General features: G+C 41.5%; 1 protein-coding gene across 3 annotated transcripts in view; it reads left to right on the top strand.

Annotated features, from left to right (window-relative positions):
- Positions 1-807: 807 nt before the first annotated feature.
- USP24 (ubiquitin specific peptidase 24) overlaps positions 808-27,614 on the top strand; it is a 113,163-nt gene continuing 86,356 nt past the window's right edge. For 2 of the 3 annotated variants that reach the window (XR_006103806.1, XM_042466205.1), the window contains exons 1-3: positions 808-1,302; positions 23,892-24,060; positions 27,307-27,374. Coding sequence is in view for 2 of the 3 variants with exons in the window: in XM_042466205.1 (XP_042322139.1) it covers positions 913-1,302; positions 23,892-24,060; positions 27,307-27,374 (627 nt within the window). In the remaining variant the exon portion in view is untranslated. The remainder of the gene's footprint in view (positions 1,303-23,891; positions 24,061-27,306; positions 27,375-27,614) is intronic. The other variant, XM_042466206.1, reaches the window with a different exon arrangement.

Below are 27,614 nucleotides of genomic sequence, written 5' to 3'. Positions count from 1 at the left end.
CCTAACCCTAGCAAATATGGAGGGACAAGCGTACAGTATTTTATACTTAGCATCCTGCCATAATGGCTGTAGACACCTTGCTGAAAACCTTTACTGCATTGACTCGAGACATATATAAAATGTATATGTGTGTGTGTAGGTGTGCATATATGTGTGTGTGTGTATATATATATATATATATATGTATATAGTATACATGTCTATGCATGTATGTGTGCCTGTGTGTATGTATATACATACATACATATGCATATTGATATAGACATATACATGTATGTATGTGTGCCTCTGTGTGTGTATATATATATATATATATACACACATATACTGTACATATGCATATACATATATATACATAGGCATGTAAATGTCTGTGTGTATATATACATGCATATATATATATATGCATATGTATATTTGTGTGTGTGTATATATATATATGTGTATATATATATATATATACTGTATATATAGATACACACACACACATATATATATATATATATATATAAGCTTTTATTTGGTCATGTCCTCCGTTTTCCTTCAGCGCCTACACTTTGCCCTGCCTTGTCCTCTTTTGCGCTGCTGAGGACCTTTGGCCAAGCTAGGCCAGAGCTCCAATCCTACAGGGCCAAAGGGCCTCTGGGGTTCCCATGGCAACAGCCTCCATTTCGTTCTCTCCCCACCTCCGAGCGTTCCATCATGTTCGCGCGGCGCCCCCATCACGTGACCCCGGCGGCCCTTCCATCCCGGCTTCAGAGGACCACTTCCGGGTGGGTGGGTGCAGGCGGGACTCTCCCTCTGGTCCGGCCCTGAGGCGAGGAGGAGAGCAGCCAAGATGGCGGCGCGCAGAGCGGGCGGCGGCGGCGCCTGAAGCCGAGCGGGAGCCAGAGCCAGAGGCAGGGAGCCGCCATGGAGAGCGAGGAGGAGCAGCAGCACATGACGACGCTGCTGTGCATGGGCTTCTCGGACGCGGCCGCCATCCGCAGGGCCCTCCGCCTGGCCAAGAACGACATCAACGAGGCCGTGGCGCTGCTCACCAACGAGCGGCCCGGGCTCCACTATGAACCCATGGACAGCGGAGGAGGAGGAGGAGGAGGAGGCACCACCACCTCCTCCACCACCACCGTCCCCAGCACCACCAACAGCACTCTCCCAGGAGGAGGAGGGGGAGGCAATAGCGGGCCCGGAGGAGGAGGAGGCCCTCGAGGCGGAGGGGACGGCTCCGGCGGCGGCGGCGGCGGTAGCAGCACCGGAGGCTTCGACCCGCCCCCTGCTTACCATGAAGTGGTGGAGAACGAGGTACTCGGCGAAGGCATTCCGACCTGTCTCTGGGGCCTGGGCTGCCTGGGTTCCCTTCCCTCCCTCCCTCCCTCCCTTCCCTCCCTAGTCCATGCAGAGCTGGAAGATGGGGCATAAGGCATCGTTTAGGAATGGGCCTCCGAGGAAGGTCATTATTTGGATAATAATGGTAATAATAATAATAATAATAATAATAATATATTATTATTATTATTATTATATGACCTTCCGGACGAGATCCGTCACGTTACCACTCTATAAGCCTTTAAAAGGGCTCTTAAAATGGATCTCTTCTGGCAGGCCTTTCCAGATTAGCTCCCCCCCATAAAACCTTTGTAGCTCTTCCAGTGCTACAAATCTACCCCAGGTTTTAGGGAAATTGTATTTTAAATCATATTAATTTATACTCTTTTTTTAAAAAAAATTGCTTTTTTAAAATAAATTATAATTCATAGATTATTATTATAATATAAAAAGCAATATTTTATTGCTTTTTACCTGTTATTTTTACGGTTGGGGTATGGGACGGTTTATAATTGTGAATTTCTATGCTTTATTATAGCATATCGCTTATGTTCATTCTGTAATCTGCCTTATTCCCTCAGGAAAAGGCGGAATATAAATAAATTATAGTATTATTATTGTTATTATATAATAATTTCATTATTATTATTGGAGCATCGTAAAAGTCTTGCTCCATTCATAACTATTATTATTATTATTATTATTGTCATCCGAAAGATGAAGGAGGAAATGGCATGGGAAAATTCTTCCTCCCTTCATGATTGTTGTTGTTATTTATTTCCCCATGGATCAAGGCAGGGAATAACCAAACAGAAAATACACTTGTTGCTGTTATTAACTACCCTCAAGTTGTCCCAGGCTCATGGGGGCCCTGGGGATGAGACCTCTGCCAAGGCTCCCTTTCCTCCACTGGTCTGCCTAAGAAGTCTTTTGGATTCATATCCATGATCTCCTTAACAGTCCATCCATCTAGCATTAGACCTTCCTCTCTTTCTGCTATCCTCCACCTTTCCTAGCATTATTGTTTATTCCGATGAGTCCTGCCTTCTAATGACCTGGCCAAAGTACAGCAGCCTCAATTTGATCATCTTGGCTTTCAAGGAGATTTCAGGCTTGATCTGTTCAAGGACCCATTTGTTGTCTTTTCAGTTGTCCACAGTCCTCTTTGCCATCTCCACGTATCAAATGAGTTTATTTTCTTCCCATCCACTTTCTTCACTGTCCAGCTCTCACATACATATTAAAAGAATCAACATGACCTCTTGGTTTCCATGAATGTAGTTTTTATTTCCCTACACTCATTTGAGATTGGGGCACATTTCTCAGCTCATGTGGACATGTCTTCCCAAAGAAGCAGGCGGGTTTTATTGAGTGCTTTTGGTAACACCTGTCCAGTGATTATTTGGAACATCAAACAGAGCTGGGTTGTTAATCTCCTATGTTTGTCCTGGCTTGACAGCAGAAGAATATAGCCTCAAGCTGGAAAAGAGCTGCTTCATACCTGTTTCTTAGCTGGGCTGTAGTGGTGTAAAGTTGCACACCAGATTGCTTCTTCATAAGTCTTTAGTGTGTGTGTGTGTGTGTGCGCGCGCGCGTGTGTAGATATTCCAAAAGACAAGCTTTGATTTTGTTATTTTATGTAAGGGACACAATTTTACTATATCATTGCATTTAATGGGACTTGAGCATCCATGCATTTTGATATCCATGGTGGGTGGTGGGGGTGTGGAAAAAAAACCCCAGGGGATACCAAGGAGCCACTGTACAATGGGACCTTGTTATCCCCAGGGGTTTGGTTCCAGGATCCCCTGTGGATAACAAAATCCGTGGATGCTCGAGACCCATTAAATACAATGCCAGAGCAAAATGTTGTCCCTTATATAAAATGGGAAATCAAGGTTTGCTATCAGAAATTCATACTTTTAAAAATATTTTCAAGCCGTGGATGCTTGAATCCATGGATAAAAAATCTGTGTATAAGGAGGGCTGACTGTACTTTTACTTTTTGTGTTAACACTACGCCCCGATTTTCCTACATTTTGAGAGCTTTCTTATTCTACCCCCCAAAGAATAACAGAAGTGAATAGTTCAAATGAAAGACTTCTGTATTAGAAGGTCTTTGATTATTAAAATGTACCCAGAAAGATTGTTCAGTTTTCTCAGCCATGTCGCTTCTTCTAAAGCTTAGGTGCATCTCAAACTCTTACACTTGTTATTTATTGTTGCTATACACTCATCCCTCCACATTTCCAGTTTTGATTTTCACACATTTGATTATTCACGCATTTTATTAATATGTTCTCTCTAGGAATATCTAGGTCCTCCAGCCCAACCAGAAGTCGCACTGGATGACCTAAAGATTCCTAGAGAGAACATTCCACTAGGCATTTATAGCTCCTCCCATGCAATGCTATGACCAGCATCTGGCAGATGTTGAGCACAGAGCTGCACTGGAGGACCTAGAGATTCCTAGAGAGCTGTTATCTCAGGTAAAAACATTGTGTTTTTGCTATTTGTGGTTTTTCCACATTCACAGGGGTCCTGTGCCCCTAACCCCAGTGAATGTGGAGGGATGAATATATTTTATTTCCTTTTTATATATTAAAAAAGTCCACTAGCATTTTGACTAGTGTGTTCTCTCCCACATATGAAGCAGCTTTTAAAAATTTTAGCCAGATTTAACCAAAGTGTTATTTGTTTTGTTATTTTTAAAAAGTAATCTTGGTGGCTTAGAAGAACATGATGAAACAGTAGGTGGCCATAAGTCAGAGCTGACTTGAAGGCATGCAGTAACAACAAATTCACTGATGCTGCCTAGATGGAAAAAGTCTTTTTTCTTTTAGAATGACTGGTAGTGTGAAAATCGCTAATTTTGTGTCTTTATTTTAAGACTTTTGAAGATATTAGTCATGCTGTCAGTTAAATATTTGAATATTTAATATATCCAAAGTTATTAAAACATTTTAAAATATGCTATATTTAAAACAAATAACTAAAGGCTGCTTGTCAGTCTTTGTGATAACTGGTAAAAGGTCCAGTTAGTTAGTAACTACAGTACTAATTATACTGTAATAATATGAATACTAAAAGCTTTTTGTGGCTAGAATAAAATTCAACCTGGCCTATGCAGAACATACAGATGCATTGTTTTCCATGCAAGTATCATTCCTCTTGTATTGTGAATTACACTGGGTTATTTCATGGCATACGTGAGTGTAGACTGTCTGCCACTGTCCTAGATTAACTTTCTTTGTTTCTGTAATCTTTTAGAATGGATGTATTATTGCTTGTTTCCACATTCTGTAACTAGGAAAATGAGAAAACAAACCCCCATAGAACATGTATCTCCACCAAGAGACTGTGATGTCCTTTTAGTTGCAATTTCATCTATATGCATTCTTTTCTTAGGCCCCATACAGACAGGCCAAAATAAAGCTGCTTCGGCTCACTTAGGAGGTATGCTGTTTCAATGATGCAGGCGTACGAAGAGCCTGGAAGCTGCCCCAAAGCTGTGCTCTAGTCCTTAGGACTGGAGCCTGGTTTTGGTGTGGCTTCCAGCCTTTTATGACACATGTGTCATTTAAACTGCATACAGTACCTCCAAAGTGACCCAAAGCAGCTTTATTTTGGCCTATCTGTTTGGGCCCTTAGTTAACATAAATGGGGAATTGATGCCTCTTCTAAAACTAACAAAATGTAATTACTATTTTAAGTAGATATGACATGGATTGATGATGTTTTTGTTTAGTCTTAATAAGTGTTGACTTTCAAAAATACAGATTGTTAAGATAGGGATGGATACTTTTAACAATAAATGAGTGTGCTATGTATATTAAAATGTGAACTGAGATAATGGCAGTTTAAACTGCTGTTGAGTACCATGTTATCAAAGTATGCTTGTCAGGTTCTCATTTATCCTAAAAAGTTAGGACTTAGAGTGTATTATTTTTAGTAAAATATTTTCCTATTCTTTTAAATAGGAGGCAGAGATTCTGGTGAGATAAGGAAACTTGTTGACAAGTTACACTGCCGAGTCTATCTGTAGTGCTTGGACCCTATCCCTCCTCTTTGCACTCAGCCCTCTATTACTGAGTTTGCTTATTCCCCTCTTCCCTCTCACCCTTTTTCCCCTTTATATGATTCCTTAAATCATAAGTGAAGACCATATAAATAAATTATATTATTATTATTATTATTATTATTATATATAACAAGTTGAACATGAATCAGTAGTGTGATGCAGCAGCTAAAAAGGCCAATGATATATTAGGCTGTATCAATAGAAGTATAGCGTCTAGATCAGGGGTAGGCAACCTTTTTGAGCCGGGGGCCGGGTTGCTGTGCCTCAGACAACTGGGGGGCCGAACTCAAAATGGCGCCCGGAGCGGTGCAGAAGCTGCGGCGGGGGCAGCAATCGGCAGCAGGACTGGGCTGGGGCTGGTCCCAAGGCCTCGCCGGGCCGGATCCAGCCCACGGGCCGTAGATTGCTGACCCCTAGTCTAGATCAAGAGAAGTAATAGTGCCACTGTTCTGCCTTGGTCAGGCCTCTCTTGGAATACTGTGTCCAGTTCTGGGTACCACAATTCAAAAAAGATGTTGACAAATTGGAGCATGTCCAGGAATGTAGCCGGGGGGGGGGGGGTTGGGGGCCGGGGCCCCCCCCCCCCCCGAAAAAAGAATGGTGTGTGCTGCTGTGCTGCCGCCCCAAACCCCCTTAAAATGGGAGCCCTTAGTCTGGCCCCCCCCCCCTTTCCTAAAATCCTAGCTACGTCCCTGGCATGTCCAAAGGAAGGTCACCAAAATGGTGAAGGGCCTGGAAACCATGTCTTATGAGGAAGCTCTTAGGGAGCTGGGTATGTTTAGCCTGGAAAAGAGATGGTTAAGAGGGGATAGGATAGCCCTGCTTATGTATTTGTAGGGGTGTTGCATTGAGGATGGAGCAAGCTTATTTTCTGCTGCTCCAGAGACTAGAACATGGAACAATGAATGCAAGCTGCAGGAAAAGAGATTCCAACTTAACATTAGGAAGAACTTCTTGATAGTAAGAGCTTTTCGACAGTGTAACACAGTTCCTTGGAGAGTGGTGGAGTCTCCTTCTTTAGAGGTCTTTAAACAGAGTCTGGATGGCCATTTGTCGGGGATGCTTTGATTGTGAGTTCCTACATGGCAAAGGGTTGGACTGGATGGCCCTTCCAATTCTGTGATTCTACTTTGCTCAGTCTGAGGATGAGTTGCCAAAGAACCATGAACTGGACAGAAATCCACTTTGGGTTTTGAAAAATTGGTACTTTAGAAATCTTAAATATAGTATTAGGAGAGCTATTTAAAAGGTAGACCACTGCTCCTGGGGATTTTCAAGAGGGGCAATTCATTATTTTTTTAATTTGACAAAAAAAATCCAGCCTAGGGAAATGGGTATAGGGGCAACAAAAGCAGTTGAAGTGTACTGTTAGTTCATCCCTACTTCAGATTGTAAGTTTCTGGGCAGGATCTGTCATCTTCTTTACTGTTTTTTCAGCTGAAAAGGGAGGTTAAAACTACTTAAAATAATTTTAAAAAATCCTCCATGAAAGACCACTCCTTGCTTTGGGTCAAGAGCAAACATTTTTGTTGAAGTGTAAGGTGCCTGTCAGCTGAAAGTTGATATTTGTAAACCAGTTTGGATTGCACTGCTTTCATTAGTATTTATAACACCTCCGTGGGTAATAATTTAAAGACTCTTTACCCTTACTTGCTATTTAACATTTACATGAAACCGCTGGGTGAGATGATCCGGAGACACGGGGCGCGGTGTTATCAGTACACTGATGACACCCAAATACAGTGGACCCTTGTTATACGCTGGGGTTTGGTTCCAAGATCCCCCATGTATAACAAAATCCGTGTATGCTCAAGTCCCATTAAATATAATGACATAGCAAAATGGTGTCCCTTATAAAAAATGGAAAATCAAGGTTTGATATGTGAAATTTATACTTTTTTTGAACATTTTCAAACCGTGTATGCTTGAATCTGTGTATAACAAATCCGTGTATAAGAAGGGCCAACTGTATGTTTCTCTGTGTCTCTGACTGATGCAGTGACCAGGGATGGCATCTCTCCTCTAAATGCCTGTCTGGAGTCAGTAATGGGCTGGATGAGGGAAAACAGACTCAGCTTGAATCCAGAGAAAACGGAAGTACTCGTGATAGGTTCCCTTGGCCCGGGGATGGAGATTTGTCCACCTGTCCTGAATGGGGTCACGCTTCCCCTGAAGGACTCAGTTCGCAGTCTGGGGGTGCTTCTGGACTCGTCACTCCACCTTACATCGCAGGTGGATGCGACAGTCAGGAGCACTTGTTATCAGCTTCGGCTGATACGCCAGCTGCGACCCTATCTGGGCCGGGGGGACCTTGAAACAGTGGTACATGCTCTGGTGACCTCTCGGTTGGATTTCTGTAACACGCTCTACATGGGGCAACCCTTGTACTAAACTCAGAAGCTTCAATTAGTGCAGAATATGGCAGCTAGGTTAGTCACTGGATGCTCCAAGACTAGCCACATAACACCTATTTTGCAAGATCTTCATTGGCTGCCCATTCGCTTCCGAGCCCAATACAAGGTGTTGGTTATTACCTATAAAGCCCTAAATGGCTTGGGCCCAGGGTACTTGGAGGACCGCCTCTCCCTATATAATCCGCCCCGCACTCTCCGATCGGCCGGGAAGCAATTGTTGAGGGTTCCTGATACGAAGTACACCGTGACTGCACAGAGGGCGTTTTCCAAGTCGGCCCCGCAGCTTTGGAACTCTCTTCCCGGCGAGCTCTGCTCGGTTACCTCCCTTGACCTGTTCAGGAAGAAGCTGAAGACCTTCCTCTTCCAACAGGCTTTCCCCCAGACACTGTGATTTCTGCTCTCTCCCCTTTACACTAGCATTTTAAGCTAGTTATTGTTGTGGTTTTTAACCTTGTAATTTTTATCTTGTTTTTAATACTCTGATGTATTGTCATGGATTTTTTATGTGGATGCTGTTTGTAAATTTGTACATTGTGTAGTACCTTTGTTGTAACCCGCTTTGATCTCTTTGGAAAAGCGTGCTATAAATAAACATTATTATTATTATTATTATTATTATTATTATTACTACTACTACTACTACTTTTCTAGTAACCTGGTTGGGCATACTAGGTTGAAGATATTGCCCTTGGAATGTTACTTAGTAAGTTTAATGCTTTGCATCAATTATATTTCCACACACAAGGTTGAAACCAGCATTCCAGCTATTATACTGCACTAGCCTTCACTTGTTTTATTTTCTAATTAAATAAGGGATATTTAGCACTGTGTTTTGTGACAAGAGTATAGGAAACCAGGAACTGTGTGCAGACTTTACATAGATAATCTATGGCCTGTTACAGATGCCAAAATAATGCTGCTTAGGTCCGAGGTATGCTATTTAAATGATGCATGGGTCCTAAGAGTCCGCAGGTCGCACCAAAGCCACACTCCATTCCTAAGCACCGGAGTGCAGCTTTGGTGCAGCTTCCGGATTCTTAGGATGCATGCATCATTTAAATAGCATACCTCCAAAGAGACCCAAAGCAGCTTTATTTTGGCAGTCTGTAACAGGCCTATGAATGAGCTATATATCATACTATGTGTACGCATGGGCAAAGAAGGATGTCACATATTCCCACATACTCTTTCCAAACCTCATCAAATACTTTGCCTGGTGGTGGAGTGGTTAAATGCCTGTACTGCAGCCACTCACTCAAAACCAGAAGGTTGTGAGTTCAGTACTGGCCAGGGTTCAAGTTCGACTCAGGCTTGCATCCTTCCAAGGTTGCTAAAATGAGTACCCAGGTTTTTGTGAGCAATTAGCTTACAGTTGTAAACCAATTAGACACTGCTAGTTCGGTATGAAGTGGTATATAAGTGAAGATGTTTGGATTTTTTTGTTTTTTGCATCAAAAATTTATTCTACTTGGCCGTATTACAACAACTAATATATGGTAATAACTAGACAACAATTTCCCCTAAATTTAATATGTGCTGGGATAGGAAAGGACGGTAGGGGCTTCCTTGGTGGAAACATTATGCATGTCTCTGCAGACTGTCAGCCAAACCCATCTTGCTCCCTGCTGCACTGAGCTGCAAGATAAACAATGGTGGCTTCTTTGGGTGATACTTCACTATACATTGGCCAAAGCTGTTACTCTCCACTATAGCAACAAAAGCTGGCACAGTGCTCCACACTTTTTTTTGGCCTCCTTGACAGTCCCTATATGTAGGTACTCTAGCAGAGTGGCTCTCCCAATTATTATGCAGGTTTGTTCCCTGATCTCTTAGGTAGAAATGCTAAAAATCAAATTAGTACTATCTGGAAATACTCTAAACATGGTAGTGTCATGTTTTATTATACTATTAACTTTAATTATCATAAGAATCAACAAAAAGCTTGCATAACAAATCCATATCCCTACTAACTGCCACCATAGACATACATTTTTTACTTTCTGTCCTTCACCAAGTCTTGCATAGTAGTGGCTTTGCTTTGCTTTCTCCTCTTCAGCTACCAATTATTGGTATCATATATGTGATATAACATCCTTGCCCACTTTTCAGCGTGTGGTTCAAGGGTCAAGCTACATAGGAAATCTGGAACTGGATCAGCAAGTATCAAGGGGGGAGGGGACAAGCAGTCATGAATGCCATAGTATTGGATATGGAGGTGTGGGAAAAGAGAATTTCTTTCCCTCCTTGTGACACTTTCCAGTCATACTCTAGCATCTTGAAGATGCTATTTGCTCTTCCAAAATTATGTGGAATATATAGATGCCTGAATGTTTTCCTGTAAGAGAACAGGCAGTCTTTACACTTTCCTGTTACTACTTCTGTCTAGCGGTTATGCAAGGGAAGATTATGCAATGAGAAGTTCAGCCATTGTGAGTTCCTTCTTGTGAGCAAAGGGTGTAAATTAAATTAAACTAAACATTGGCTCTGTGGGGTTTTTAAAACTCTTGTCAGTTTTTTTGCATTATTGCTCTGAGAAAGGATGAATGGACAAGGGATTAATGGCTGTTAAAAGCAAGAGGATATTGATACTATTGCTTGACATGTGTGCTCTGCTGTAACCTAATCAAAGGAGTTGGTCTGCCATTGTATGTGATGCTCAGGATACATATAGGTTTCTTTCTAACTATCCATTTGCTACCCCTGTCAGGCAGTATGTTTTAAATTGGCCAGTATAGAGCCTTGGCAAGAAGTAAGGGCTAATTCTGAAGTGTCTATTTCCTAAGATAGACTAGTAAATTAATGTACCATCTGAGCATACCTCGTGATATCTCTTTTGTTCCAGATAATTGTGTCTCAGAAGCATGGTTTTTGAAATATTCAGTCATCTAACTTTTAATTTTCACTGGATGACCTTGAACAAGTCACACTCTTAGTTTCTGAGGACAGCAAAAGGGAAACTCCTCTGAACAAATCTTGCCAAGAAAATCCTGTGATGGGTCTGCATTAGGGTCACCATAAATTGGAAATGACTTGAAGGCACACAATAGCAACAGCACTCAAGTAGCCAGGAGCCTCTGAAGCCCCCTTTCCTTTCCTTTCCTTTCCTTTCCTTTCCTTTCCTGAACTTAGGCTCTAAATCCCTTGGTTTTATCCTGTCTTTCTGTGTCTGGCTTTGAGCCTTTATGTGAGGGTTTTACCCATTACCTTACTTTATCCACTTGCTAGATTTTCCACTCAGGTAATCCCACCATTACCATCAATTGTGAGGCAACTCTTAGGCATTTGCACTACTGTGCCCACCATATAGAGAATTTGTACCCTTTAACCTACATATGTGAAGATTTCTATGGTGCTCACAGCAGTTATAAAGACTACTTTCCCTGATCTCCACCTCTATCACAATGTAAGGACTTCCTCCTGTCCCACCTGTGTGACACCAACTTTGGAGACCATCTAGGATTTATGCAGTGTACATGATCATACTCTTTTGGGTGCTGAATTTGTTGTGGGCCTCTCAAAATCTTAGGGAGCTCTGACTGTTGTAGAGATGGAAAGAATATTTGACAAATGATTGAAAATGTCTTTCTCAAGTGTCAGGAAACCGCAATGAGAAGAATACTACTTCAGGATGTACTTTGCTCAAAATTCACATAAAACAGCATTTTCTGTGCCAGATACATCTATTTCTTTGCAGAAATATTATTTTCTAAGTAAAAAAAAATCTAGTTTTCTTCATAGAAAATGTTTTCTGTACAAAAATTGCATGTTCTGTGTAAAATAAATCCCAAACTGAATAGTCTTTGAAAGCTGTAGCTGAAATTTTCAGAATGAAAATTGTTAAAACTATTCATTGCTTCCTTGTAAAATAAAATTAGGGAAAGCTGTGTTGATTCTAAGCTTGGTTGCTTATTTTTGGTGGACAATTTGGAGAGAGAGTATTGTGATGGATTTTTCAGGGTCTTAAGTGCAATTTAACAAATCCACATGCTTTTAGATGGCTAATCTTTGTTGTCTTCTTTCTGGGCTTTCTGTTTGGCCTCCTTGTCATCACTTATGCTTCTGTGACCAAGAATCTAATCACATTAACCTCTCCTTGGATATATCAGATCAGGATATGCGATTATCCTGTTGAGCTAATCAAAAGCCTTTTGACAAGGAGGCAATTTTGTGTCTACAGTGAGTTGAAAAGTATCTGTGATCAACAGGGAAGTGAGGTTTTTTCATGTTCACCTTACTCGGAAACAACATAAATGCAAGCACTGTTACTAAAAACAGTTCTATCTATCCTACCTCTTGTGCAGCCCACCCTTTGCCCTCAGAAACCCTTGTTGGATATAGCTTCCTAAACCCTGCCTCATAATGTCCCTAGCAATGTTCTTTTACTTTGGTGAAGTTTCATGTATGTGGACTGTTATATTAATAAGATTTTCTAAGGTGTTAATATTGTTAATATTTGTTGGTGAGCCAATTTCACCCTTATGTTGAAGTAGAGCACTGGAAATGTTTGATTTTTTTCATTGGACTGGCATGTAGGAATATATGTGTGTACATATGTGAACAATGATACAAAAGCATACCCTAAATTAAGGTCAGTCCTATTTTTCCTGTTGTAAGAAACATAGCCAGTGTGATGTAGTGGTTTGAGTGTTAGACTACAACTCTGAAGTCCAGGGTTTGATTCCCAGCTCAGCCATGAAACCCACTGGATGACCTTGGGCAAGTCACATGCTCCCAGCCTCTGGGAAGGCAATGACAAACCTCCTCTAAACAAATCTTACCATGAAAACCCCTTAGAGTCGCCGTAAGTTGTAAATGACTTGAAGGCACATAACAACAAAACAAAAGAAGCATAGGCAGTTGTTGATCCAGCACAGATTCTAGTACAAGTGCTTATATATGCCACACTCTACAGATTGCCTGTTTTGACCTAAATATTTTGCTTTTAACCCTTCCAGTGTTTACAGCCTAGAAAGCTGAAGACTTTATAGTACTGTATCCCCCACCCTAATCTTGTGCTGTATCCTTTGTGTATTCATGTATGTGAAATTGCTCTGTTCATGCAAGCTTTTTATTTAAGAGCATTGCATCATTCACAACACATTCTAAATCACTTTATTAATGCTTAATCCTTGTAGAGCTATTAATAATTTAAGATATAGTGCTTTTAGAATGCTGAGTGTTTTTTTAAAAAAACTTCTATATCTTCAAAATACCCTTATCACACAGGAGATTATTACCCTTCTTTGAAAATAAAGAAACTGGGTGTTTTAGCAAGTGATGAGCAAGACTCTTTTCCTCCCTCTTCCGTGTGGCTCACATTGTCTACAAAAATAGTAGAGCTGGGGGCTTCTTCCTTAGAAAATTGGGATGAATGGGACACGTGAACTTGGAGCAAGAAAGGCCCTGTTGAATGTTGGCTTTCATCCCCCCCCCCCCACACACACACACACACAATGTCTTTGGTGGAATTAGTCTCTCAGTGGAGTGAATTCTGCCAAATACCTCTCAGGCTAAGATTTAAATTTGACCTGGGAAAGGGTTTGGGAGCTCCTATTGTCTGCTGTTTTGAGATAACCATGTGCCTGGAAACTAATAGGCAGCCAGTGAAGAGATTTTCAAAACCAGCACTTTGAATTGTGCCCAGACATCTTTCTGAACTAGAGAGTTTATGTTTTAAACTAGATTTTCATATTCCTTGATCCATTTACTCTTGAATTGAAATATTAATACTGTCACTGGACCCCGACGCAAGTTGGCCCCACACCCTTGGGCTTAAGATGACCATTACCCCTTCATCAATCTCAGCACCCAAAACCCTATTCAGATCTTACAAATTCCATGCTTTCTAACTGACTCAAAGGCCTGTTACAGACTACCAAAATAAAGCTGCTTGGGGTCTCTTTGGAGGTATGCTGTTTAAATGATGCATGCACCCTAAGAATCCGGAAGCTGCACCAAAGCTGCACTCCAGTGCTTAGGAATGGAGTGTGGCTTTGGCACGACCTCCGGACTCTTAGGACCCATGCATCATTTAAATAGCATACCTCCAAAGAGACCTGAAGCAGCTTTATTTTGGCAGTCTGTAACAGGCCAAACTCTATTTCTGACTGACCTTTTACAGATAAGCCTCCAGTTTTTATATTTGTCACCCCTAGGCAACATTTCACAACATTCAAGAAGCTATGTTTGACTTGGCAACTGCTTGCTTCATAATGCAAATTGCTCATAATTTGAATTTTCTGATTAATTTAATGTTTTAATGTATAGTGTCAGAAAAAATAGATGAAATTTTATTCTTAAGTGTGATTTCATAGTGATCTCAAATAAATCCCAACTTGAGGTCATCCAGGCATTTTGCAGTGCAGTTCCCCTTAGTTTTTACCAACCTGAATAAAGGTTGAGGTTTATGGAAACTAGTCCAAAGTCCCTGGAAGGCACCATTTCCTTCCATCAATCGCTTTATTTAGATTCAACCTTTCTAATCTAGGCTGAGACTCATGGCAGCTTACAAAAGGCAGATAATGCAATAAAACATTGGTCCTTGGTATCTGCTGGGGTTTGGTTCCCGGACCCTCCGTGGATAACAAAATCCGTGGATGTTCCAAGTCCCATTATATACAGTGGCATAGCAAAATGGTGTCCCCTATATAAAATGGAAAATCAAGGTTTGCTATTTGTAATTTATATTTTTAAAATATATTTTCAAGCCGTGGATGGTTGAATCCGTGGATTAAAAATCCATGGATAAGGAGGGCTTACTGTAGTTTTAAAAATACACAAAATTTTGTATAAAAATATGCAAAATAAAACAATATTTAAAAGCACAAAATATTTAAAACCAGTTAAAATTTTACTTTAAAACAGATTTTAAAACAGTACAGCACCATAAAAGCCCCCCCCCCAACTTTCTTTTTTTTCTTTTTTCTTTTCTTTTGTGGTTAAGATCAGTTTCCAACGGCTTGCTGGAAAAGAAAGGTCTTAACCTGCTGCCAAAAGAAAAACAAAGAAGGAGCCTTCCTGACATCCCTAAGGAGGAAGTTCCAAGCATGGAAACAATCACAGAGGAGGTCTTCTCCTACATTTCCAACAGCTATGCCTGCGAAGGCTGTGAAATAGAGAGAAGGGCCTCCCCTGCATATCTTGAAGCTTGGGCAGTCTCATATGGAAAGAACGTGGTTCTTCTGGTAGCCTGGGCCTGAGCTGTATAGGACTTTGTATATCAAAACCAGCACTTTGAATTGTGCCCAGAAAAGAACCCAGCAGTATAGCTGCGGCAACGAGAGAGTTTTATGCTATCTATAAGTAGTACCTATTAGCAATCTGGCTGCAACTCTTTAAAATAATAATAATAAATAAAACTTTTATTTAGCAAGGACAGAGCAGTGGACTAATACATGATGTGAGGGGCAATAATTCTACGGCCGGACACTTTTATTTAGGAAAGGCCTGCCAGAAGAGATCCGTCTTGACAGCTTTTTTAAAGCTGTCTAAGCTGGCAATTTGACAGCAGGCCGTTCCATAGTCTGGGAGCAATTGCAGAAAAGGCCCTCTGGGAGGTAGCAATTAGTCTGGTTTTTAAAGGCTGCAATAAATTCCTACCAGAGGACCTGAGGGTGTGGGGCAGATTATATAGGAGCAGGCGATCCCTCAAATAGGTTGGACCCAAGCCATGTAGGGCTTTGATGGTTATAACCAACACCTTGTACTGTGCCTGGAAACTAATAGGCAGCCAGTGAAGAGATTTTCAAACAGGTGTTATTCTGTCACTCCTAGTTTTACCAGCGACCAGCCTGGATGCCATATTTTGCAGTAGTTGAAGTTTCCGGACTAGGTACAAAGATAGCCCTATGTAGAGCTGATCGGGATATGGAGAAGTATATTTGGGTGTCATCAGTGTACTGATAACATCCTGCCCCATGTCTGTGAATGATTTCTCCTAGCGGCTTCATATAAATGTTGAATAGCATCAGGGACAGAATGGCGCCGTGAGGGACACCACATTTAAGCTCTGTTTTCAAGGAGCAACTGTCACCAAGCATCACCCTCTGGAATCTACCCGAGAGGAAGGCCGGAACCACTGGACTGCAGTGCCACTAATTCCTAACTCTCCCAGGCATTCCAAGTGGATGTCACGATCTATTGCAGTGATGGCAAACCTTTTAGAAACTGAGTGCAGAAAATGCAACCCCAAACCCACTTATTTATCACAAAGTGCCACAGCCCTCTGGCTTTCTTGTAATCAACTCTGAGAAACTGCTGGGGTGATGGCACATGTGCCCACAAAGAGGGCTTTGAGTGCCACCTTTGGCACATGTGCCATAGATTCGCCACCACTGATCTATTGTATCGAAGGCTGCTGAGAGGTCTAGAAGCACCAACAGTGTCATGCTTCCTCTGTCAATGCCTAGGTAAGGATCATCAGCCAGAGCAACCATGGCAGTCTCCACCCCATATCCTGTCCTGAAGCCGGTTTGAAATGGGTCTAGATAATTGATTTCATCCAAGATGACTTGGGGTTGAAGGGCGACAGCCCTCTTGATCACCTTGCTGAAAAATGGAAGATGGGATACAGTTCTTCATATCCAGGGGGTCCAGGGAAGGTTTTTTCGGGAGCAGTCTAACAACCGCCTCCTTTAAGCAATTTGGAACACAACCTTCCCTAAGGGATGCATTGATGACATCTTTAAGAAATGCCATCAAGGCATCACTCCCGTGGACGGCCAGCCATGATGGGCAGAGATCAAGGGGACATGTCACATTTCCAAGGATCTTGTCCACGTCATCAGTTTTCACGAACTCAAACCGATCTAGTTTAACCTCAATAACGGGTTCACTGGACACCTCATCAGTCGATTCTATTGCAATCCCAGCGTCCAGATCGGAGATCATCTGAGAGATTTTATCTTCGAAGTAGTTGTTAAAAATGTTACAGCAGGCAGTTGTTGGGTTAAATAAAGGGTTCTGCACAGATGGAACCTGTGTCAGGTCCCTTACCACCCTAAATAGCTCTACTGGACAGGACTCCACAGATGCAATACGTACAGAGGAGAAAGATATCTGTACTGCCTGTATTGCCTCTCTATAGGAACAAAGAAATTTCCTATGACGAGTTCTGTCAGATAAGAGTCGAGTGTCGCACCAGTTGTGCTCTAGTTGTTGTCCAACCCGCTTCATTTTCCTCAGATCTTCAATGTATTGTGATTTGCGATTAGAAGTGGGTTGGAAAGTACGCTTGGGAGCAATTGTGTCAATAGCCTTGGCGAGATCAGTGATCCAGGTATTAACCAAGGCTTCAACAGAATCACCGGCATTACCAACCAAGAACCCTCTAAGACTTTCTGGAATCCAGTTGGTTCCATTAACCTTTGAGGGCAGTCCATTCTAATGGGTCCTCCAGCCCCAACAGGGCGGACTGTGGCTCTTAGTTCAGCCTTGACCAGGAAATGATCCGTCCACGACAGTGCGGTGGTACTAGTTACCTTCGCTTACTGATATTCCTACTCCGTACTGAAGACCACACTCTTCAAAGGCAGACCCATATAGACTGCATTGTAATAATCCATTTGGGATGTGTCATTGTGTCCAAGTCACATCTTCCAAGAAATAAGTGCAGCTGCACTCCTGGCCACCACAAAAACCTGAGCATCCAGGGTTAGGGCCGAATCTAGGAGTACACTTAAGCTGTGAACCTTGATCTTTGGGGGAGTGAAACCTCATCAAACACAGACTGAATCCCTATTCCCTGATATGCTTTTTAATCGACGAGGAGCACATCTGTCTTATCTGGATTACCGTATATACTCGTCTATAAATCGACCTCGTGTATAAGTCGAGGTCAACTTTTGTGGCCAAAAATGTGGGTATTTATATTACTCGTGGATATGTCAAGGGTCGGACATAAGGGGGCAGCCCAGCTGGAGAGAGACTGCTGGCAATCGCTCACCCTTGGAAGCCTGTCCCCAGCTAGGGTTCCCCCCGCGGAGGCAGCCCAGAGAGAGAGAGACTCTAGGATGAGAGCTCACCCTTGCAAGCCTTTCCCTGCCTGGGCTTTCTCTGTGGAGTCAGCCCAGAGAGGAAGAGACTCCAGGGTGAACACACACCCTTGCAATTCTTTCCCTGCCTGGGCTTTCTCTGCGGAGGCAGCCCAGAGAGGGAGACACTCCAGGACAAACGTGCGCCCTTGCAATCCTTTCCCTGCCTGGGCTTTCTCTGTGGAGTCAGCCCAGAGAGGAAGAGACTCCAGGGTGAATGCGCACCCTTGCAATTCTTTCCCTCCCTGGGCTTTCTCTGCGGAAGCAGCCCAAAGAGGGAGACACTCCAGGACGAACGTGCGCCCTTGCAAGCCTTTCCCTGCCTGGGCTTTCCCCCGTGGAGGCAGCCTAGAGAGGGAAAGACTCCAGGGCGAGAGCTCACCCTTGCAAGCCTTTCCTTGCCTTTGCTTTCTCTGCGGAGGCAGCCCAGAGAGGGAGAGACTTCAGGGTGAGAGCTCGCCCTTGGAAACCTTTCCCTGCCTGGACTTTCCCCCCGCGGAGGTAGCCCAGAGAGGGAGCGACTCCAGGACAAACGAACGCCCTTGGAAACCTTTCCCTGCCTGGGCGTTTCCCTGCGGAGGAAGCCTAACCAGGGAGAGGCTGAGGGGACAATCGCTCGCCCTTCCCAGGCTCTCTCCAACTGGGCTGCTCCTTGCGGAGGCAGCCCGGCTGTGGAGAGGCTTGGTTGAAAGACCTATTGCCCTGTACATAAGTCTACCCAGGATTCTGGAGTCTATTTTGGGGCAAAAATTTCTTGACTTATAGTCGAATATATATGGTAAGCTTCAATCGTTTGTCCTCATCCAGTTCATTATGGCTACCAGGCTCTGGTTTAGCTTTCTTGGGATTAGGTGCAAAGGAGTAGTAGAGCTCAGTCTCATCAGCATACTGATGACTGCAAACCTCCAGATAACCTTTTACCCCTGTATATGTTAAATGGCATGGGGGAGCCAGGGAGCCAGAGTCCTGTAGGACCCTATAGGGCGGGCCAACAGATAAGGAGCCAAACAGGAGTCCCCTATGAGCGCTGCTTTACTTTTAGTGTGGTTATTCATGGAAGCTGACAACAGTTGCTAGTACTGTATTCAGTTTGCATCGTTTTGTTTCATACTGAAAAACCAGGTAGGTTAATTTGGAAATGTTTGTCAGGTTTGAGGGCCTTAAGTTTGAAAACGTGGAATTAATATATGCAGACAAAAGTGATTTTTAAAAATCTGTTACATATTGGCCTGTTACAGACTGCCAAAATAAAGCTGCTTCGGGTCTCTTTGGAGGTATGCTATTTAAATGATGCATGCATCCTAAGTATCCAGAAGCTGCACTAAAAGCTGCACTCTGGTGCTTAGGAATGGAGTGTGGCTTTGGTGCGACCTCTGGACTCTTAGGACCCATGCATCATTTAAATAGCATACCTCCAAAGAGACCCTAAGCAGCTTTATTTTGGCAGTCTGTAACAGGCCATTGAATGCATAACGTATATGTAATGTTTTCTCTGCATAATGTTCTGTGCCATGAAAAAAATAGGAGGGTGTTTGTACCAAATCTGGGAGTTTAACCAGCAGAAGCTGTTGACTCCTGCATTATGGGATGGTGAATGAGATTGAGTCAAAACTTTAACTTCCCAAGATGTGGAACTGTGTAACCCACAAATAGTTTCAGCACTTTGGATAGCTCCTTCAAATGTCAGAATACAGTACTGTAAAACCATGAGCTTTTTCACCACCCATTGAATTGAGAGCCACCAGCTGCCACTATGACCTTTGCACCAGGAAAGTACCATAATAGTTTTGATACTTGTATTGGTGTGAGGCAGACACACAGAATATAAGATTTGTCCACCACCAATATCTTTTTCATTGTCCAGCAAATAACTTTTTTTGTGCCCATGTCATTTAAGGTGTTTAGTGTTTACTGTTTTACCTGGTGATTTTATATTTCTGATGCTCTCCTAATCTCTTATTCTTGTGTGTGTTTTGTGTGTTTACACCCATGTTCTGTTGATCTTCTAAGGAGGCGTTTTTAGGAACCTACTGGTGAAAGGGTTGTGTTAGGGGCATGTGAAGGATTTTGTGTAAGTATCCACAGTATGGCAGCCATATGAATTATGTGTACAGAATAATTTCATCAGTATTTTGACAGGGATTTCTTCTGGCTTTTGGTGTGTGTTTCTTGTTGTTATTTTGATGGTAATATATTTGGCCAAAATTGAATTGTACTTGCCCAACTCTCAGTAGCTTGGTTTTTCAAAGTGGAAGATGTTTCTGGATTCTGAACCTTTTCCTTAGCATTTTGCAAAATACAACAGGTAGTATTGCCACTGTTAAGAAGTGTTATGCTAGAAATATATAGCTAGAAAAACATTACCAGTAGCTAACCTACTGGTTTCATTAGCTGGTAGTTCAGAGGATTTCTAAATCCCATGAGAAGTAGTTTTCTGTTCACTGAACTAAGCTCCACACGAAGATTAACACTTGGTGTGATAGAAATGTTTATCGTTGGTGATAGTGGAGGGCTATTATACATGGAACAAACAGCAGCTCAGCTGGGCAGGAAGTTTCTTTCAGATAATGTTCAGTAGAGACATTTTCTGGTCATCTTCCCAGTCAGAAGTTCTATTCAGTGACAGCTGCTTAATAAGGAAGTGAAAGTCAGCGGAGAATAGAGCTAAACAAAAAATGTCAGTGTTAGAAGTTAATTCCAGATAAAGCATTTTAAATGCTTTTGGATTAAGAACAGTAGTCTTTTATAAGAAAAAGCCTGGGAAGATCTTCATCTTTTCTTCCAGCTTTTATTTGTACTTATTTGAACCAAAGGCTGGAGGGGTAGGTCTGAGAATGAAGTTCAACATCAAACTACAGTTCCTCATTTAAATGTTAACTCTTTCTTTCTTTCCTTGTTAGCCATGGTTACTTTTTCTTGTTTACTCAGTATATAAAACTGACTAGAGAATTCTACAGCTAGGTCAAAGTCTTCTCTTCAGGTGGATCAGGGCCTTGAGGGCTACATTCTTGTTTTTTGTTTTCTTTTTTTCTGTCTTAATCTTCCAAAGCAGCAGTTCCCCACTTGTGCTCTGAAAAGCCCTTAGGGCTTCATATGCACTTCCCAGGTGCTCTGTGGCCGCTCCAGGAAAATGGAAGAAATAAAAATTGAATGAAATTAAAGAATAAGAAATAGAAAGTTACACTACTCCTAAACCTGTAAGACATAAGGTAGGCCTCTTAGGGGTTCCACCATAGAAATTGATTCTAAAAAGGGCTCCGTGAGTCAAAAAGGTTGGGAAACCCTGTTCTAAAGTATTTTTTTAAATAACATACTGTGACGCAATCTGCTTTCTATGTCTTGAGGTTACCTTTTACCTCCATCTTATAGAAGGCCCCTCGTCAATGACACCTACTCAATGTCCACCTTTGTACACTTTCCCAAAATGTATAAGGACTAGGGTCCCAAGTGTCTTCCTCTTATAAATTTAATATGTTTGTCTCTACCTAGAATTCACTCAGGCAGAGGTTTCTGTTATAACAAATAAACATTGTCTTTATTGAATAAAATTTAATAAGAATGTAGCTCAGGCAAAATAGTTCAAACATGGTATGGTTACATCAATATAACAGTTACAGGTGTTTCAGTTTCCTCTTTACAATCTCCAATACACTTTCTCTCCCAGTCAGTATCCCTTTCTCAACTCCTTTCAACTCTCTTAAACTTCCCCTCAACCGAAGTCATAGTTACTCACTCCTGCCTTTTATATCTACTCCTCCTGCAGCCTCTCTCACGCAGTCAGCCCAAACCGTGATTGATTATCAGGAAACCAAGTCTACCCAGTAAATCTGTCACATATACACTTACTTTATTGCAGACTAAAATATAACAAACAGAGTAAGAGTGGGTCTCAGTTTTCAGTAAAGTCTTCTTCCTACCCTCATTTCTTCTTTCTGGTTTGGAGCGGGATTAGCCTCCTGCAGGGGGATGTGCCTGCTTGCTGTCACAACATAGGCCTTCACCACTTGCTCACCTGCCTGTTTGTTTGCCAGTTTGATGGCTGCGCACAACTTAGGCAAGAAAAGAATGATAAGGCTGCAGTGGCACAGATGTGCCCCCCCCCCATGGAAGATGGCAAGAGCACCAGCCCAGGAATTCAGAGCCAGGTTTTGAAGACCCCGAGCCAAATATTCAGAAAACAACCAGGTTACAGAGCTAGCTGCTGGTGGTGGTAGAAGCACAGTAGCTTCTGTTGCTGTCACCCTCTCCTCCTACATCTTTGAGTGCAGTGGGGGATACTGACATTGCCTGCCTTGCAAGCCCATCGGCAGTGTCTCATGTCACCAAGGCCCTTTACTGACCGGCCCAAAACGTCGGCCTGTGGGCAGAGTCGGGGCCCAGCATCCTGACAACGCATGCCCTGACTCCACACCCAGGGCACCATGATGCTGCGCACCGCTCCAGACTGTGCAGCATCATGGCATGGCTCCGGTACTGCGTTCAGATGACACAGCGCCAAAGGGGCGCCATACACCTGCACTGCCATGGCTTTGGCACCCTTTGGAGGGCGCAGAAAGAAGCCGCTTTTTGCGCCTTCCAAAGGCCAGATCGGGGGCCACGGTGTGAGGTTGCCCCAGAGTCCTTTCCCCCCATCCCCAGCGATTTAGAAATGGCACTAATAACCCATCAGCAAATTGCACAAAAGGGTTTTTTTAAAGAGGATATGCTGGACTTCTATCTTTATTGTGTCTTGAATATGTTTTTTAATGTTTTTACATTATTTTGAATAGGACTGCATTTTTAAAATGTTATATATTGTGATAGTTCCATTTGGTTTTAATCTAAACTGTATGGGTTCTATATTGGAAGAAAGATGCAAGTCAAATAAAATAAACTAGACACATTTAAAAAATGTGCACTAAGCCCTACTCTAGTAAGTCACAAACAATACTGTTCAGAAGTAGTGAAGTCTACTCCTTGAAGGAGTCTGGACTTTAAAAAACAAAACAAAAAACAATAGAGCAAGAATTTGAGCTTTTAGCTATTCTGTTCCTTGTAAGATTCATACTGTTCTTATCTGTTTCTCATACCATTCTACTTGACACTCAGATTAAGTTCTGCAATCATAATGACATTTTTAGTGCTCCAGTGTAATGGGAAGACTGTATTTTTTTAATTATACAATTTGTCATTTTATTATTGTTTCTTTGCAAGATAATAGTTTCCTGTTTTATTCTTCTTAATGTTCATTCTCAGAGACAGGAAACATAAATTTATAAATGTGCACTTTTAAAACACAGAGCTGGTACTTTGAGACCATGAAATAAAAGCAGTAAACGAGCCAGTAGATGGGTGCTGGGAAAACAGAACCCATGATTGCTAGCTTGCAGATTTTGAATCTTGTCCAAGTACTCAACAGCAATCAAAAATAGCTTGTTAAATAACTGGCTAGCCAATGTGCAGTGAGTCATGGTTTTGGTCTTTTTCTAGTAGCTATGTCTATGGGTGTTTTATTGTTGAGACCATGCTTGGCACCACTTTGCATCCTGTTGGCACCTTTTAAAAAGGCTAAATCTTAAGCTGAACAATGGCAAGCACTTATCACTCAGCATTGTACATAGTGGAATACTTCATAGTTTCATTGCTTTGAGCTGAATTGAATGCCTTTAGAGACCCAAGGTGGTCAGACTTTTTGTCAGCTGGAAAAATAGATGGTTGAAACCTCCCAACCTTAATTAGGACAAAACGTGAGTTATTGGGGTCCCTACCAGTTTGCTCTGGAAATCATGGGTAAATATTGATGATGGTTCATTTGTCCTATCTCGGTATGTATAAGTTATTTGCCATACTAGATTCAACATCTGTTGTCCCTGCGGTTTTTGGCATTCTGGTATTTTTCTTTTGGGTGTGAAAATGGTAGGAAGAGAGACCAAATTTATTTTTGGTTAAAAATGTTCATTTTTACTTGTACTTAGAAAGTATAGGCATGGTGCATTGCCTCTTATAATAGCTAATAACTAGAACAGCTAAAGAGGACTTCATATATAATTTTTCTTTCAGCAGAAAAATGATGAAAATGGGAACTGCTCCGGAGAAAGCATTGAGTTTCCTACAACTAATCTTTATGAACTGGAGAGCAGAGTATTAACAGACCATTGGTCAATCCCATATAAACGAGAAGAATCTCTTGGCAAATGTTTAATTGCATCTACCTATCTTGCAAGGCTAGGTAAGTCAGCAAAAGCATTTCAAGTTGAAGCATTAAATGCTGTTTTCTGTTAATACTAATGATAACATTAACTTGACATATTGCTAATAGAAGAGTATTTTTTAAAACATGCTACTAAAATAGTTGCTGGCTTATTTTCTCAATTTTTCTATGCTGGTAGCAGCTTTAACTTGAAACAAATCATTAACCTTCTTATGTGTTATATACATTTTGATGTATTTTTCTATAAAATAATTTAATTACGTGCTATGTGGAATTAGCAGTGCTAGTCTAGAACAGAAACAGTGCTAGTCTGCAACATGAAAATTGTAACTGTGTAAAGTGAAGGTATAAGTACAGTGTATGTAGCAAAGTTTGAAATTACATATTTAATGTCATTACTTTTAATGTAATAATTTTATTACTAATGAGGTTACTGGTTATTTTAGCAGTAAAATTCACTTGCTGTTCTGAATGTTATTCTCAAGCAGTATTTTTTGCTATTTGCACTATTTCTGTTATTTTAAATAAGGTGGGCAAGTTAGTCAGCTTCTTTGGGTCCCAGGGCTAAATTACACCCCAAGCCTGAAGCTACTTGCCTGTGTGCTGTATCTCACCATTCAACCCAACTCCTGAACGCTAATAATTGATATTTTTAAACCACAGTTGCAGGAGGCATATGTTTCTTCTCTGGCTCAGTCTGAAGATACCTTCCAGGAGCATTGATAGAACTGTAAACAAAGCTCACGTCATTCATCTAGCTTGATCCTGCTATCTTTGCAGTTGTATTAGCATTCTGAGAGACATGAAGGAATTCTTACTTATTTCTACCTGATACAGGGTGAGGGAGCCAGATAGACTCAAACTACCTCCAACTCACACCAGCGTATACACCTTTTTCTTTGTCTTCACAAAAACAATATCATTGTTGTCAAAGGATGTGTGAACTTTGTTTTTTTTTAAATGGCTTGGGTGAAGACTTTTTGAGAGACTGTATCTCCCCATACAAACCTGCAAGAGCCCTTAGATCTGCAGGATGAGCCTATCCCTCAGTCCCACCAAGATCACAGACTCACCTAGTGAGGACACGAGAGAGAGCCTTCTCGGTGTCTGCTCCCACCCTCTGGAATGCCCTTCCTCAGGAGGCTACACTGCCCTCTCCCTGCTGGCCTTTCGCCAGCAAGTAAAAACATTTTTATGCAGGAAGGCATTCTGTACATAATGCATAGCAAGGTGGTTTTTTGGAGCAGGTGAATTTTTAGTCTGTTTTTAACTTGTATATTTTATGTGGTTTTATATTGGATATAGACGTTTTAATTGTTTAACATTTTATTGCAATTTTAAATGTTTTATCTGTGAGCAGCCTTGGGTCCCTCTGAGGAGAAAGGTGGGATAGGAAATTAATTAAATAAATAAATAGTGCTAGTAAGCTCTGACCTGTGTGAGAATGATTCCATTTGCCCTGTACTTCTCTCCCTTCCCTGTTCCCTTTGTTTGGACCAAATTTGTGTGGAGACTGCTTCAAAGTGCTAGAAAGCAAATGAAAAGTTCATTTCACATATTCGTTTCTTTATTCACAAGAGAATTATCTTGCCATTTACCTGTTTTAATTGCTGAGGTCTGTTTGGAGTAGAAATGAAAGAGGTGTGCGGAGGAAATGAATGCACACCTGTATTGCAGAAAAGAATCATTGCTCCAACTGCATAAAAATCTGCCAAGAATGGTAAAGCATTGATCATGTTCAGGCCTGATGAGAGTTATCCTTTCAGCTCAAGTGTACAGTACAATTGGCATGTGCAGGTAATCTAGTGGGTATTGGCACAGGCTGTAGTTGCTAAGGAGCAAGGAAAACAAATGTGTATACTCAAGAGGCATATTCTCAGAAAATAACAATTACGGGTATAAACAAATTATTTTCCTATAAAGTGAGGCCCTGGAATATGGAATAAGTTGTGGGCAGCACAAATAAAAAGCTTGAGAGTGATAGTCTTAAAAATACAAGTGTGAAGAGTACTTTTAAGTGTAGTACAGGAGTGTTCCCCTTTGGTCTTCTTGTTTCTGTAGTTAAACCTTTCATTGTTTAGACAGTATTGGTACCTCATGGCAGCTGGAAAAAATGTCAGTATAATATATCATATGGCTATCTGAATTGCATTACACCAAGCCTTATAAATAATTATATGATCTGTCTGCACAGACATTTGTTCTTTTATCTGGTTTTTACATGCTGTGCAAGATCAGTGAACCACACAGTATGCACTGAGTTTCCAGTTGGACAGTAATTCTGTTGGATGCTGGCTGAGTGTACCATATATTGTTTACACTACATTGTTTACAGCACAGGCTGAGTTCTATAAATATAGTTAGTTCATGTTGTCCCTTACCTATATTCTTTTGAGTTGTAGCATTGTGCATTATGTAATGATTCCTTCTCTGTGATGCTGCAAGATTTTAGATTGCCAAAAACACACTCAAAAACATGAAATGAGAGCACCATGTCAGTTACTTATCATGAAGCACTCGCTAACCTGTTTCTGTTACGAATAGTCTCAAGTTTGCTGCAAAGTTACTGGATATCAAGGTTAGGCATTGTGTAACCCTCTAGTTATTGTTGGACTCGATCTTCCATTAGACCTCATTAATTATTTTGATGAAGATTGATGTGAGTTACAATCCAATAGCAGCTGGAATGCCACACTTTGTCCACTGCTGCCTTCATTCATAGGCTAAGATTGGAGCTGCCTGTCCCATACTGCCTTGGCTCTGTAGAGCAATCTTGCTCCCCAGAAGCTTGACATTTGACAAATAGACAGTTGGGAGCTGGCAGCTTTCTTTGTCACCATCTTCTTTTCACTGTGCACATGTGGAGAAAGAACCACTCACAGTCTGTTACATGAGCAGTATGCCCCTGTAGGATCCCAGTTCATATTTCATGTACTTTTTTTTTTTTTGTTACCTATGGTTCAAACATCAAATTTCTGTTTCACTGTTAATAAAAATGACAATGTGGTTCTAAGAATTAAATATTTTAGGGGTTTTTTTTTGGGGGGGGGATTTTTTATAAAACCAAGCAGAATGGTGTCATGGCCAAGTGGTCTAAGCTGTGGTCTTTGGGTGTCCAATTCAAGATTAACCATCCTCTGCATTGGTATAACTCCCTAGTGTTTTTCTGTGTCTGCTATCTTCATAGGTGGCCCTATGAAATTCAGTCTATGGCATCCAGAAGTTTGTAGAATCTTAATTATTTCCTTTCCCCCTTTCAATAAGGGCTTTCTGATTCTGATGAAAACTGCAGAAGATTTATGGACAGATGTATGCCTGAAGCTTTTAAAAAGGTAGGTAAAAGAGAGAAGGTGTACACTCTTATAGATAAGATGTGGTATATGACTTCACATGGTGTCTGTTTCTTTCTGAAAGTTGTCTCAGGAAATACAGCATTCAGATCAGTTAAGTATTTGGATAGAAGCAAATAACAGCCCATGGAAAATGGTATTAATAACAATTTGGGTATTGTAGATATTTATCAAATTCTGTTCTGCCATTCCATTTTCTTGAGATATATAGCATGAAGAACA

This window comes from Sceloporus undulatus, chromosome 4, assembly GCF_019175285.1.
Source record: "Sceloporus undulatus isolate JIND9_A2432 ecotype Alabama chromosome 4, SceUnd_v1.1, whole genome shotgun sequence".
In the NCBI taxonomy this organism is placed as follows: Eukaryota; Metazoa; Chordata; class Lepidosauria; order Squamata; family Phrynosomatidae; genus Sceloporus; species Sceloporus undulatus.
This window is presented reverse-complemented; position numbering and strand designations above follow the sequence as displayed.